General features: G+C 51.2%; 2 protein-coding genes across 7 annotated transcripts in view; both read right to left on the bottom strand.

Annotated features, from left to right (window-relative positions):
• Positions 1 to 6,130, bottom strand: part of RNF130 (ring finger protein 130) — a 53,260-nt gene extending 47,130 nt beyond the window's left edge. The window contains exon 1 of one of the 3 annotated variants that reach the window (XM_035338559.1): positions 5,556 to 6,130. In XM_035338559.1, the coding sequence (XP_035194450.1) occupies positions 5,556 to 5,991 (436 nt within the window). In that variant the 5' untranslated portion in view covers positions 5,992 to 6,130. The remainder of the gene's footprint in view (positions 1 to 5,555) is intronic. The other 2 variants (XM_035338561.1, XM_035338558.1) reach the window with 2 other exon arrangements.
• Positions 6,131 to 8,683: 2,553 nt separating this feature from the next.
• Positions 8,684 to 12,915, bottom strand: part of FLT4 (fms related receptor tyrosine kinase 4) — a 56,609-nt gene continuing 52,377 nt past the window's right edge. Inside the window, exon 30 of one of the 4 annotated variants that reach the window (XM_035338549.1) lies at positions 8,684 to 12,664. In XM_035338549.1, the coding sequence (XP_035194440.1) occupies positions 12,445 to 12,664 (220 nt within the window). In that variant the 3' untranslated portion in view covers positions 8,684 to 12,444. The remainder of the gene's footprint in view (positions 12,665 to 12,915) is intronic. The other 3 variants (XM_035338551.1, XM_035338552.1, XM_035338553.1) reach the window with 3 other exon arrangements.

Genomic DNA, 12,915 nt, shown 5'->3' with positions numbered 1-12,915 from the left:
ATGAAATTAATAGGTCAGCTGTCAGAGCAATAAAGGCTCTGTCAGAAGTACACACCTGCCCGAATGCAGACTCCATTCCTTTCTACCTCTGAACCATGACTGGGTTTGCTTTCCCTCCTGTATGGGGTGTTCATGCTGCTCTCGCACTGCCCAGCACACAGCTGTGTTGGCCCACTTCAAAAAGAAAGGTCATGGTTGTGGTGTTGTCTGTTATCAAGACTTTGCCCCCTTTCCACAGGGCATCCTGGGCATTAACTATTTTATATCATGCTTTCCCCCCCCCTTTTTTTCAGATACCTCTACTGATCGCATCTCAGCTAACACTGTTCTCTCAGGCCAGCATCAGTCGCCAGAGCTGGTCTCAGCTACACGTACAGAAATTGTTCCACAGCCTGACCTTCAGTCACTGTAATACAATAGGTGCAGAGACACCATCGATATCTGAGGGGAGCACATCCGAAGACTCAGTGGGCAAGAAGGCGGCCTGCGGAAGATGCAATCCCACGCAGCCCGCGCTGCCCAGGCGGGCACCGCGCAATGCACCTGACTGCAGAACAGACCCGTGCAACACGATTACACTCCTGATAAACAAAAAGGATAGAGTTTCCAGAAAGGGAATTCAGCTGGGAAATTTATAAGAGCAGCACAGCAGCATTGATTCTTTCCTATTTCAAGGAAGGCTCCTAGTACTTGCTATCCAATTACAGCTTAATAGCACACCTGTAACACACATTTTCTCCAATATATTGGTACTGGTGTTATTATCAGTACAGCCCTTACTCAAGCCACTTATAATTCCTGCTTTTTAAAAGTTGCTTTAATGAGTTACACGTGGCAGCATTTTATTTTCAAGAGCTATTTCAGGTAATTGCTTTGACTACAGTTGGCTTTACCACCAGGAGAAACTCTGCACAAGAGGCAATCTTGTTTCAGGGAAGAAGTTAAACAAAAGAAAGTCAGCAAAGCTGAGTCCCGTAATAGTTAAGATTTAATCTCGTTAGCTCAATAAGTATACTACAATTACAGCTATAAACTGCAATATAATGACCAGTTTTGTTATCACTTAATGACTACTAATTAAGCTGGATACTGAGATGAGTGGTAAAGGATGCATGCACGGCACGCACTTTTCCCTCCACTAAGCCGTACTTCTTGATGCATTTGCTTGTTCCATTTTCTTACAGCCTGATGTTTTGTATTCCGGGCAGGAGGGAACACACTTCTGCCTGAATATCACCGAAAGCTCTGCAGTTACCAGAGAAGTGTCATTTTAGACCTTCTGCAGCTAAAACCTGTTCACATAACGTGTTTATAAAGTGTCAATGCTACAAAACGCTGTAGTACCATGCACAAGCTATACCTCCAACCCTGCTCTCATGCCAGTATTTGCTCCCTACCTCCACCTTGTCCAATGATTTTTTTTCCATCCTTTCTAAAGCACTGTCCCAGTCCCCAGCGACATGAGCTAGGGCCCAGGAGCTCTCGCAGAGCATCACCTGCCCTGTGTGCAGCCCATCCCGTCCCGTCCTCTGCCACCCCTAGGCTCGGCCTTGCCACTGCCATTTCATTTCCATCAGTCCCACCTCTGTGACCCTCTGGCCTCCCCACCCAACAAACCTTGCCTCCCACCATCACACCAGGCTCAACTCCTGAGCCCTCAGCTTCCCATCCACATCCAGAGAAATCAGAGCAACCCCAAGCCAAAAGGTGCGGGAGAGCCCTGCTAAGCATAGATAACGTTTCTGAGGGAGCTAATCCACAAAATGCAGCAGTTTCTACCCAGAATCAAAGGCAGTTTTCCATGACCTCTGGCTCGGCTCAAGATAGCGAGAGGAAGGCGCTGGCCAGGCCCCATGCAAGCAGGGGGCAGAACACCCACGCACGCACCTAAGGTGAGAGGTTTGGGTGAAATATCTCGTTCCACGTGGTTACCACAGAAATAACCAAGTAAGGGACTGAATGAGAAGTAGCCTTACCAAACAGATGACACCAACTTGACCCATGCTGTCAGAAAAGGATGCAAAAAATAGCATTTTGCTATTATGCTCCCATGCAGGGTGAGAGGAACGGTTTTTGATACTCCGCAAGCACCCAGATCCGGAAGCTCTTTAGAACTGCCTTCCACTAAGAAATCATTTGAGTCACAACAAAAGACTAAGAGGTTAGGGGAAGTACGAAGAGGATCTAGAGGTGGAAGAACTGAAGAAAGCTTAAGAGGGAACTCATCTGGTACCGAGCATTTAGCACTTGGAGAGATGTGCACACACAGGTGCTGCATGTGCACCCGATGGTCAGCTGCGACAGACAAATCGCTCAAGCTCCCCTTTTACAAGCAGCCATGGAATTACTGCCCTATCACTTACAGGGCAGCACTGCTTTTGAAAGCCACTATCAATTTCATATGAGGGTCTATAAAAAGTCCAGGGAAGCTGTGCTTTGATACATGCATTGACATGGCAAGGTTGAACTGAAGAGAAGAGATTCTGCTAAAGAAACAGAAGCGACTGAATTTGTTCTGCACTGGAATATAAATGATGGGCAGTCACAAGGGGCTGACAACTTCAGAAATAATACAACTGTGGGCATATTCAAGAACACAAGTTAACAAGGAACCCTACAGTGTAACACCTAACATCCCAGGCTGTGCTCCTACAAATGGTGTACGCTCAGCTGCAGAGCACTGACCCTAAACTAGTAAACTTGTGAACTAGTAAATTCATCTACTTCCCTGCAAGCAAGGAATAAAGGATCCTAATGCAGCATGTGAAATGTGACTTTGAAGATGTTTCAGCTCTCATGCAGATGACCCAATCCAGTGGTCTGCGAACGGGTCTGTTCCTGACTCCAATGCAGTTTCAAAGCCAAGGCATCTCCAAACAGTTGCAGAGGGCTTTTCTTCTCAGGATGCAGAGAACTGGGGATGGAGCAGATCATTTACTGCTCTAGCTGCAGAGGCTGGCGCTAGCTACTTGTGTTAAGAGCTATTAAGAAAAAAAAGCTTGCAAACAAGTGCTACAGCAATATAAACCGGCTGATAAAAAGGCATTAGAGCAATCACTGACAGCAGAACAGCACGGCCTTATCAAAGCCAGATATAATAAAACAGAAGAATGAAATCATGACTCTTAAGCATTCAAGAACATCTTAACCAAGAGCATAACATGCTCCAGATTTTCCTGCTACATGAAATATTTCAAAACCACTTGAAGTGTGTCTTGGCAGAATTAAAACAAAATGCCTCGTATATAACAAACTATACAGAACCCTTCAGGAGAATTTTAGAGGAAGACAACAATGGCAGCGTTTGCTTTAACTACCTTCTGTTGACAAACAGGAGAGAACTGAACCTCCCCAACAAAGTTTTAATGACTGCAGCATGCCAAAACTGCAGTAATCCAGGCCTGCAGTTTCACGATTCCTGCTGTGCTTTCTCACTGAAATTATTCATCGCCAGATACTTCAGCAGCAAGGTATAAAAATACTCCTTACAGGGTGCTGAGTTATTTGGCTCTCCCCTCACCATTAGCTTCTGGTGAAGAAGCTGTCAGCCTCTCTGTGCTTTCACCACACTTTAGTGAAGACCTTGCGTTGGAAGAGATCAGGAAGAGCGAGAGAAGCAGATTAAAAAGCAATCAGTATCACAAGTTTTTCCTTGACAAATAATGCAGCTACTGAAAGAATTAATTGATGTGACACCCTGCACGTATCAAAACACAGCAGCCTTAACCCTGAGCCCCTCACCCCAAATACCTCTTGCAATAACTGGCGGGTGCCCAGCACTGTCAGGACAGCCTCCTTTCATGCAGAGGACATGGGTTGGGGTGTCTAAGGAATACCAGGAAGCAGCGGATGAAGAATAGACAGAGCCTACCTGGTGAGAGCTGACCGAAAACATCTCTAAAGGTAAGATCTGAAGTATGAATGAAAGTCCTTTTGCAGCAGGCTTGCTTAAAGATCTGTTCTTCACTCTGCCCCCACAAAGGTGCTATTTAAATATATTCTAATTAACACTTCGTAAAGCTAATGAAATAGAGCTTCGATGAAACCGGCAAGCATGTGCAGATGTGCCTGCTTCATATATACTAGTAGCAGGTAAGAAGCTGCCTAGCAGGAGGTATTTGGCTCTAAGAAGCATCGAAACATTTTCCTGATCTTAAGATTTGGTAAATTCTCAGGAGGTTTTAATAATACAGTAGATATTGACTCTTCAGAAAAAAAAAAGAAAACAAAAACAAACCCTCTAAATATTCACCACTTGCAGCCTAGTTTTAATTGATTATATTATTTAATGCATTATTCAGAGCTTTACTGCCCAGAAGACAGGTTGGGACCACTGTGATCCATCAGGCGGTCCATTTCTTGAGGATGGCAGTTCAGATAGTGTCACGAAGGGGTTTTAAAATAAGATACTGTTAAAATCACATCACTATGACTGAATGCCTCATTTCAGAGGAAAACCATGATAATACTCTTGTTTAAGTTAGCATTCTCTATAAAAATCTAACATTTCTCAGAAAACAACGAATGGCAGCAGCTTCACTTAATAAAAATAAAACTGGGAAGCACGACACAGCATTCAGCACTACAAACCAGAACACGTTTTGGACTGGACACAAGAGTAACAGCCTGATGGCTCCAGTAATTCCGAGTCTTGATGGACAGCTTAAAAAGCATTTTTGAGAAACGTCCACTCAATAATCGTGACTCCGTGCAGCTGCAAAAGCTTAAGGCCTTCCAGATGCATATCCATCGCAGCAAGCACCGTGCAGCTGCTCTGAAATTCACGGTAATGCTGTAACCAAATGCTGCTAGCTATCTCTACTGACTCTTTGTAGCTTAGAAATAAACCCTACATCCCTCCATACGACCAGCCTACTTGGACTAAACCCATTACGCTTTGCCGAGCTGTTATTAAAGCCAGGTCATGATTTTTTTTTTTTTTCTCTTTTTACCCGTGGGCAACTTCTCCCTGCTCTTTTCCCAGAGCTCTCTAGGAAAAAGTCTGCAAAGCTCAGACAAAGGCCAACAGCCTCGCCGATGAGCGAGAAGAGGCCAAGGTGGGCAGAAACGGGGTCGGATGGAGTGGCAAGGAGCGGGGACCCCTGGCAGCATCGGGGAACCCTGGAAGCAGCAGTGGGGACCCCCAGCAGAGGCAGGGACTCACAGGCAGCATTGGGGACCCCTGACAAGTGCAGTGGGAACCCCCAGCAACATCAGGGACCCCTGAAAGGAGCAGTGGGGACATCAGGGACCCCTGACAAGTGCAGTGGGGACACCCAGCAGCATCAGGGACCCCTGACAAGTGCAGTGGGGACACCCAGCAGCATCAGGGACCCCTGAAAGGAGCAGTGGGGACCCCCTGCAGCATCATGGACCCCTGAAGGGAACAGTGGGGACCCCCTGCAGCATCATGGACCCCTGAAAGGAACAGTGGGGACCCCCTGCAGCATCATGGACCCCTGAAAGGAACAGTGGGGACCCCCTGCAGCATCATGGACCCCCGAGCAGCATCGGGGACCACCGCCAATCCCCCCACCCCCCCCGCAGGCCTTTACCTCCGTTGATGGGCACGGGAGCCACCAGCAGGCCCTTGACCTCCACCTTGGGGGAATCCTGCCCGTAGCGGCCGCGGTCGATCCTGAGCAGCGTGGGGCCGCCCCGCTCGGGGCTCAGCACCGTCACGTTGATGAGGGCGGTGTAGTACGCCTGGCTGGCGTTGTCGGCTCCGGCCGGCCAGAGCCAGCAGTGCCACAGCAGCAGCAGCAGCACCGAGGAGCCGCCGGGCGGGGGCCGCCGGCCCCGCCGCGGGTTCATCTTCGCCTCCGGGCGAGCCGAACCGGCGGTCACGGCTGGCCTCGGGCCGGGCCCCCCGCTCCGGTACGGCACGGGGGGGTGGCAGCAAGGCACCTTATCCCATCTGCCGGCCCGGGGAGGGAGAAAGACCGAAAGCAGGCGGCGGAGGGGGGGGGCGGGAGGAGAGCGCGGGCTCATGCCATGGGAGGAGCCAGGGAAGTGGCGGCGGGTCCCGCTCCGCTGAGGGGCTGGGGAGGGGGGGAAAGGGGCGAGCCCCGCTCCGCCGGCCCCGCAGCTCAGGGCGCCGCGCTCATGCTGCCGCCGGGGGGATGCAGGCGGGCACCGGGGGCTCGGAGAAGGAGGAGGAGGAGGAGGAGGAGGAGGAGGAGGAGGAGGAGGAGGAGGAGGAGGCGGCAGCGGTCTTCGCAGGCGGCCGCTGGGCTGAGGCTCGGCTTAGTGAGGCGGGCGGCGCGCCCCGCTGCTGGCCTGGCCGGCTGCCCCGGCCCTCGGCTGTCGCCCCATGCCCGGCCCTGCCCGGCTCCGCTCCGCACCCGCCCCGCTCCGTGCCCGGCGCCCCGACTGCAGCCCGGCGCTGGCCGCACTGCGCAGGCGCGCTACGCCCCGCCCGGCGCCACGAGGGCGAGGGGAGGGGCACGTGTAAGCCACGCCCCCCGATGGAGGGGTGGGTGGGGCTACGGGGGGGTGACGTCACGCGGGCGGCGCTGAGGGGGTCCAGAGGCGATCTGTGGTGGCGGTGGGCAGAGGGGGCTGCTCCGGCTCCTCAGCGCCGCTCCTCGGCCTCGAAGGCGTCAAAAATAAACACGGGGGAGCTTAAAAGCACGCGTGGGTGGGTGGGAGGGAGAGCTGCAGGTGTGAAGGGCTGTGGGCAGCTCGGCCTCAGCCTGCGACTGCCCCTTCCGAGCGTGGGGTTCCTTATTTTTGCCGTGCTAAAACGGGAAGCCTCACCCGCACTGAAATGTGAATAAACACAAATCGCGTGAAACGCTGTAAAGCAGGACCTGAGGAATCGCTCTCTGGCTTACAAAGGTTTTGAGCCTCTTCATGACCAGAAAAGTGACAAAATAGCGTTAATAGCTTGCTGTTTTTGAAAGGCAAATTATCAGGAAATTACTTATGGCAAGGAAAATACCGCAGGGCTGTGGGTTAGGATATTTTCTGAATTTCCTAACGAGTAACTGTGCTGCTGTTCTTCTGAGATACTGTCTCCCTGGTGACTTCCCCAGCTGCTCTGCGAGGCCCTCTGATAAGCATGGTGCTTACCCTAAGCATCTTCTCAAACTGTTCTTTTGGAAGGTTTTGTAGTGTATCCACTCGTGATGTGCCTAGTCACACGTGTGTAAGATAACACACTAAAAGCACATTCTATTTATTTAATTTCGCTGCAATTGTGGGTCTAGGCCTTCCCTCAGAGAGCCCCATGTCGCTCCCAAGGAAGGCAGGAGGCTTTGCAAGCCTGCGTCTCTGAGCAGAGGGGAGCCGCGGGGTCTGCTAAAGGCACGTAGCTTGTGGCGCTGTAAGATCCTCTGAGATGTTGTCTATGCAAAGCTTCATAGAAATGTCAATACAATCCAGGAAATGTTTCTCAAGCATCAGCTGAATGTTCTGTTTCTGCCTTTTTTTTTTTCCATTCTTGGTAAACACTGGGTGAGGAACCAAAGGCCAGTAATGGCCCCTCAACATTTCACCAAGCTTTTCACCCCAGATGGAGGAGCAACAGGAGGGCGATAGTCATGGCAAACACACTGATACTGCTCCGTGCAGACCATGGTCCCGAGCCGTCATTCCTGCAGAGCAGACAGTAGTTTGATTTTGCAGCTCTATGAGCTCTGCATCCAGCCTCCCCACTTCTCTTTTCTAACCACAAGAAAGGGCTGCTTTTCGTTCTGCTTTGTCCCATTTCCTGCAGTCTGTGTTTCTGCCCCACACAACCTGCATGGCCATGAGTGCTCCCCTGTGCCTGCCCACAGTCTGTCAGCGGCCAAAGCCCTCTGGACGGACACAGCTTCCCTATGCTCCATCTGCAATGGCTGCCGCAGGGACACATCCCCGGCTCTCCTCACGCTGAGGTGCAGCACATGGCAGCTGCGTTTCTGCTGGTGGCTGTACCGCAGGGCCCCCTTTGTTGTCAGCCACATGGCTCTGAGGTCTTCACAGGTCACCGCGTGGGTGACAATGGAGCACTGCCTGCTTTCACCTTGTCCCCTGTTGTTTTTTGGGGGGCGAGGAATGGCCGTATAACCCTTTATGTTGCATCCAGCGCTCCCCCAGCCCGCATCCCACGGCCCATCGCTCCCATGGCAGAACACGCTTCCCCTCTGCCCCCGGCCCCGCCGCCATTTCCCCGGCCCGAGCCCCGCGGCCGCCCGCGGGCTGAGGGCGCCACCTGCGGGGCCTCCCTGGGGAGCGCCCGGCGACAGGCGGCGGCTCCGCGGTGCTGAGGGGAAGGGGGCGGCCCGGGGGGGGGGCGGGAGGATCCGCGATGCGGTGAAGGAGGGCGACAGGGGCCGAGGGGAGGCCTCTGCAGGCCAGGAACCGGGCCCTGGGGGTGGCGAGGATGGGAGAGGGTGTGGGAGAGATGGCGGAGGGGTGAGGGTGCTGGTCCTGTCAGCAAGCTGAACCAGCGCGTGTCCGGCTTCGTCATGAGAAAGGGCCGAGTTTCATCCTGGATGGAAATGCCACAAAGCCCAGCTGCTTCCTTGAGGATGTGGGAAATGCAAAGGGATGCAAAAGTAAAAATAATAAAGCCAAAATGTGCTAATTGTGCAGGGTTGTCTCTGCAAGCTGGAGCGGGGCTGTCCTGAGCTGTGCTGGGAGCTGGGGCTGAGTGGAGCCTGTGGGCAGCGGCTGCCTCCAGAAACCAGAGCGCTGCTGCCAGTTATGACTTTATTCATTTTCACATTTAGATATTACAACAAAACTCTTAATGACAAAGGATAACAAGTACAATAGGAGGAGAGGAAAGAAAGCAGTGTTCTAACTGGTTTGATACATAACCGTGAACTTCCAGAGACAAGACTCAACAGGAGTTATGAAGACTCACGTACGCTCACTGGTAGGAGAAACTCACGCATGCAAACACCCGCTCACCCACAAAACACTCACACAAACCACACTTTTGTACTCACACATAACCCATGTTGTAACCTACTTGCTTCCAAGGCAGTCCACTGAAACATTGAATGCTGCTGTAGCAACAACAGGTACCAGGTTAAAATATTGCAATATAAATGAAGTGTTACTTGATACACGTTTTTCTTCAGAGATGCACGTGTATTTGCAAGTAGGGGACCAAACACTTTGTTTTCATGAAGGAGGAATATCCTCTCAACACCAACACTTTGTAGGGAAAAATGAGACTGTGTACACTGGGAATGGTCATTTTAAAAGAGGATGATGATAAATAGCTTAGCTTCAGTTATGTGTTCCAGTAAAAGGCCTGAACAAAACAAAACAGTGCACTGTGAACAGAACAGGCACAGATATCGAACCTGGGTTTTAAAAGCCGAAATACTTTCTAGTAGCTGTGGAAAGACAGACAACGCTGCTGCCTCTCGTCTCAAAACCAGAACAAACCAGCTTCTTTTCATGCTCACATTTATCTGAAGACTGTAAAAAATGCCAGAAATAATGCAAGAGTGTGGGGAAGGGTATCAGGTTTGTACACTCTAATTTTAGTATACTTTTAAGAGAGCAAAAGTACAATTGTCTCAACAGCTCTTCAGTATCCCACACTACAATTGTTCCTCCTCATCAGGAGTGTCTGGAAGAGGAGCCAGCATTTGCTCGTATTAAGGCTACATTGTTCGTGCCAGGCTGTTGATGCAGATACAATACAATCTGATTCTTTCCCCCCTCCAAGATGGTATAGAATAGAGAAAATAAACTTCTGTGCGGTTGGATGATTGGAATGTTTAAAATCAGATGCCACTTCAGTGCTTTCCCCAGTGTGAAGCAGGGGATCTTTAACAATAGCTCTAATGAAGTAACCCTTCTCCACAATGATGCTTGTGAGCAATTTACAGCTGAACCTAAAGCCCCAGTGCAGCTGTCCCGGCCTACTGGGAGTGCTGACAGCCAGCCAGAGGGCTCAGATGCCTCCATCCCATTTCTGCTGAGGAATCCTGCCAGTGCCCTGCAAACGCCTGGCTTTGCTAGTACGTTTCTAACCCTAGCTACTTTGGAATTATGTTTTTCAACTGTTAATTAATTTATAGGCATCTTTCTTGGGTCTTCTCTCTGATGGGTCTGTGTTTCCAGGCAGAGAACTGTTTGTGAAGCACTGGAAACAAGAAAATGTGGGCCCTACACTGCACATTACCAAGAGAGCAGCCTGAATTCAGCTCTGTCACCTTCCACCCATGTGAATCCCGGTGGAGACCCCCAGCAGCACAGGACACAGGCAGCCTTCCTTCTGTCAAGGAAACCACCCATCCAAAAACCAGGTCAAGACGAGGGCAGGAGAATTTGGCCTGGCCTAGACCCCATTGGCTGTCCTATTTCCCTGGCCTGGCTCTCCAGCATCTCCTGCCAGACGGATTCTTACTGAGTCATAACAATTACTTAAAGATACTTAAATTCCTGGCAACTTCGGGGGACACCAGTAGAAGTCAGGGAATTAATTGTCACATGCAGTTTCCAATTCCATGTCCTGAGCCAGCATGGCTCAAGCCAGTCCAGTTTTGTGCCTCTTTTTGCCATGGAAATCACAGCCATGCCATCCTGCTGACATGAAATGGGAGGGGAACACCGGGTGCTCTGCACAGGCTTAGAGAATCTGAATGACAGCCATGCTTTTCCCATGTGCCAAATAAATTTTCCCCATTACACTTGTGCAGACAACTATAATTAAGACTTGGGAAAGTCATCCATAAGGACTCACAGGCTCATGTCAGGAAATACCTTCTGCTGTAAGAGAAGTACAGTTTGGGAAAACAGTATGTCTGGCAGGAAACACAATTTTAAAAGTCCAAACCCTTGCCTGTATGCACAGAGGTGTGGCCTGCAGGCAGAAACTCCCCGGTGCTGAGATGCCCTGGTGCAAGGAGCTCTGCCAGCCGCTGGCGTGTAGGAGAAAGGAAGATGACAAGCTGTTCAGACGAGCCTCTTCGCCCAGACTCCTGGTGGTGATGTAACCGTGCTCTGTGGCTGAGCTCTTGCATTATGAGCAGGATGGAAAGAAGTAGGTGGAAAGTAGTGAGGCAGCAGCACAGAAATCTGTTGAGAGGGGTTGTGGAGGTTCCCCAGAGCTCTGATTCATGCGGTATCTTTTAGAAATAAAGGGCCTGAGTGATGAGATGGTTCCTCGGCAAATAAATGTCTCTCAGTCCTCCAGAGACAGGTATGCTGTGCTGGTGGCTCTGCAATGGAAACTGGAGAGGAGCTCATGGGGCAGAGAGTGCCTCTGTAGAGCCAGGGAACCAGGGTGGCAGGAAAGGTCATGGTGCAGAACTGTCCATCCAGAAGAGTTAGGGCTTGGGCCCCGGCCAGGCACTGCCCTCCGGTGCTCAGCGATGCCAACTCAGGGAGATGCCGCCCAGAGCACCTCATTGCTGGAGCCATGTTCCTTCCATTGTTTCAAAAACCCTTGCAGCAACTTGAAAATAAACATTTCACTCCCTACCACTTACATGCTTTTCCTTTCAGCAAACAACACATTTTCAGTCTATGTTGAGAAGCCAGCTGAAATTAACACAGCCTTGCTTTAATTTCTCACTCGAGCAACAGATGATCTCAGCACTGCCCTAGGAGAAGGGGAAGGCCAGAGCAGGAGACCTGTGAGCGACCTGCTCTCAGCACAGAGAAGATAAAACCCCATCTCACACAGTGCCCGCAAAAAGAGTGGCTGTTTATCTCACTGGGAGGACTCTAGCCATCAGCTGGTGACCTACTCAGCACTGGCTGCATTGAGATGGCTGAGAAAACCCCAGTGGTAAGGCAGATTGACAGGTCGCCACCAGCAGAAATGAGAGGGGTGTGGGTGTTGCTTGCAGAGGATATAGAGGCTGGGTGTGCACTGGTGCCTCCCCAGAGTGAACAGCGTGCACGAACATTTACAAAGATCCATTGGGATCTCTCTGTACACCTCTTCAAAACGTCCTGCTCTTGCCGCTAATACCACTAGGGATTTCTTCCCTTTGATTCTGCTCTGCGACTCAGCAGCTGACATCATGAGGAGAGGAGGAGGAAGCGATCCAGGGAAAAACATTCAGGCTGCACACCAGGAAGAAACTTGAGACTAAGGCAGATCTATTTATATCTGACCTGAAATGGGCTTTCTGAATGGGAAGCTGATCTGAGTGGAGGCTGGATGCTAGGCAGAAGGTGCTGTAGTGCTGAACACAGGCACCCACTCGCCAGGGGAATGCAACTGTCTGAGCCACAGAAATAAAAGAAACCCGAGGAATCAGCAAGGTGCTCTCTCCAGTTCCGGCACAGAGAAGTTGCAGCTGGAGGTGCTGCGTGGGCCATCAAGCTGCGGTTCCAAGGACATCAGTGTTCCCCATCTGGATTTGGGTGGGTTCCCTGCTGGGGCTGGGTGTAGGTTGAAGGGGAAGCTCTGAGTGACCCCGATGATGTGCCTGGAGGGTGGAAGGGGATGCCTCAGCAGGGCGTCTCCGGGGCCTGATGCCATTAGTACTGCTCGGAGAAGAAGGAAGCATGGAGAGCAGGGGGACTGGCCCCCTCTCCAGGCGGGGTGCAGCTGCCATCCTCAGAGTGTTCTGACAGCTCCCCGTATTCACTGTTGTAAAAAGTCTGGCCTCCGACCTGGGACCCGTACAACGGCCGACATCTGCCCCGCAGGTCTGACTGTTCCCCCGGCAGCTCTGCAGTTCGGCTGGGCCCTTTACTGCTGCGAGGGAGAGAGACAAAGAAAGTCAGTCTGAGCACTCCTGGAAAGCCTCTGTCCTGCTTAGAGAGATCCCAGGTTCAGGAAACATCATCTGTTAATGCACGGGGCAGTGGCAGGGTCAGGAACGGACATACACCTTCACTTCAAAGCACAACACCAGGTCTTGCTCTAAACTTAAGCACAGCCCATATGCGTTGTAAAAACTCTGCATGTAACCCAGCCACAGAGTTATTTCACCTCCTCTAGATAGC

Source organism: Oxyura jamaicensis, chromosome 13 (genome assembly GCF_011077185.1).
Source record: "Oxyura jamaicensis isolate SHBP4307 breed ruddy duck chromosome 13, BPBGC_Ojam_1.0, whole genome shotgun sequence".
Classification (NCBI taxonomy): Eukaryota; Metazoa; Chordata; class Aves; order Anseriformes; family Anatidae; genus Oxyura; species Oxyura jamaicensis.
Note: the sequence above shows the minus strand (reverse complement) of the source record. Positions and strands in the feature narration are given on the sequence as shown.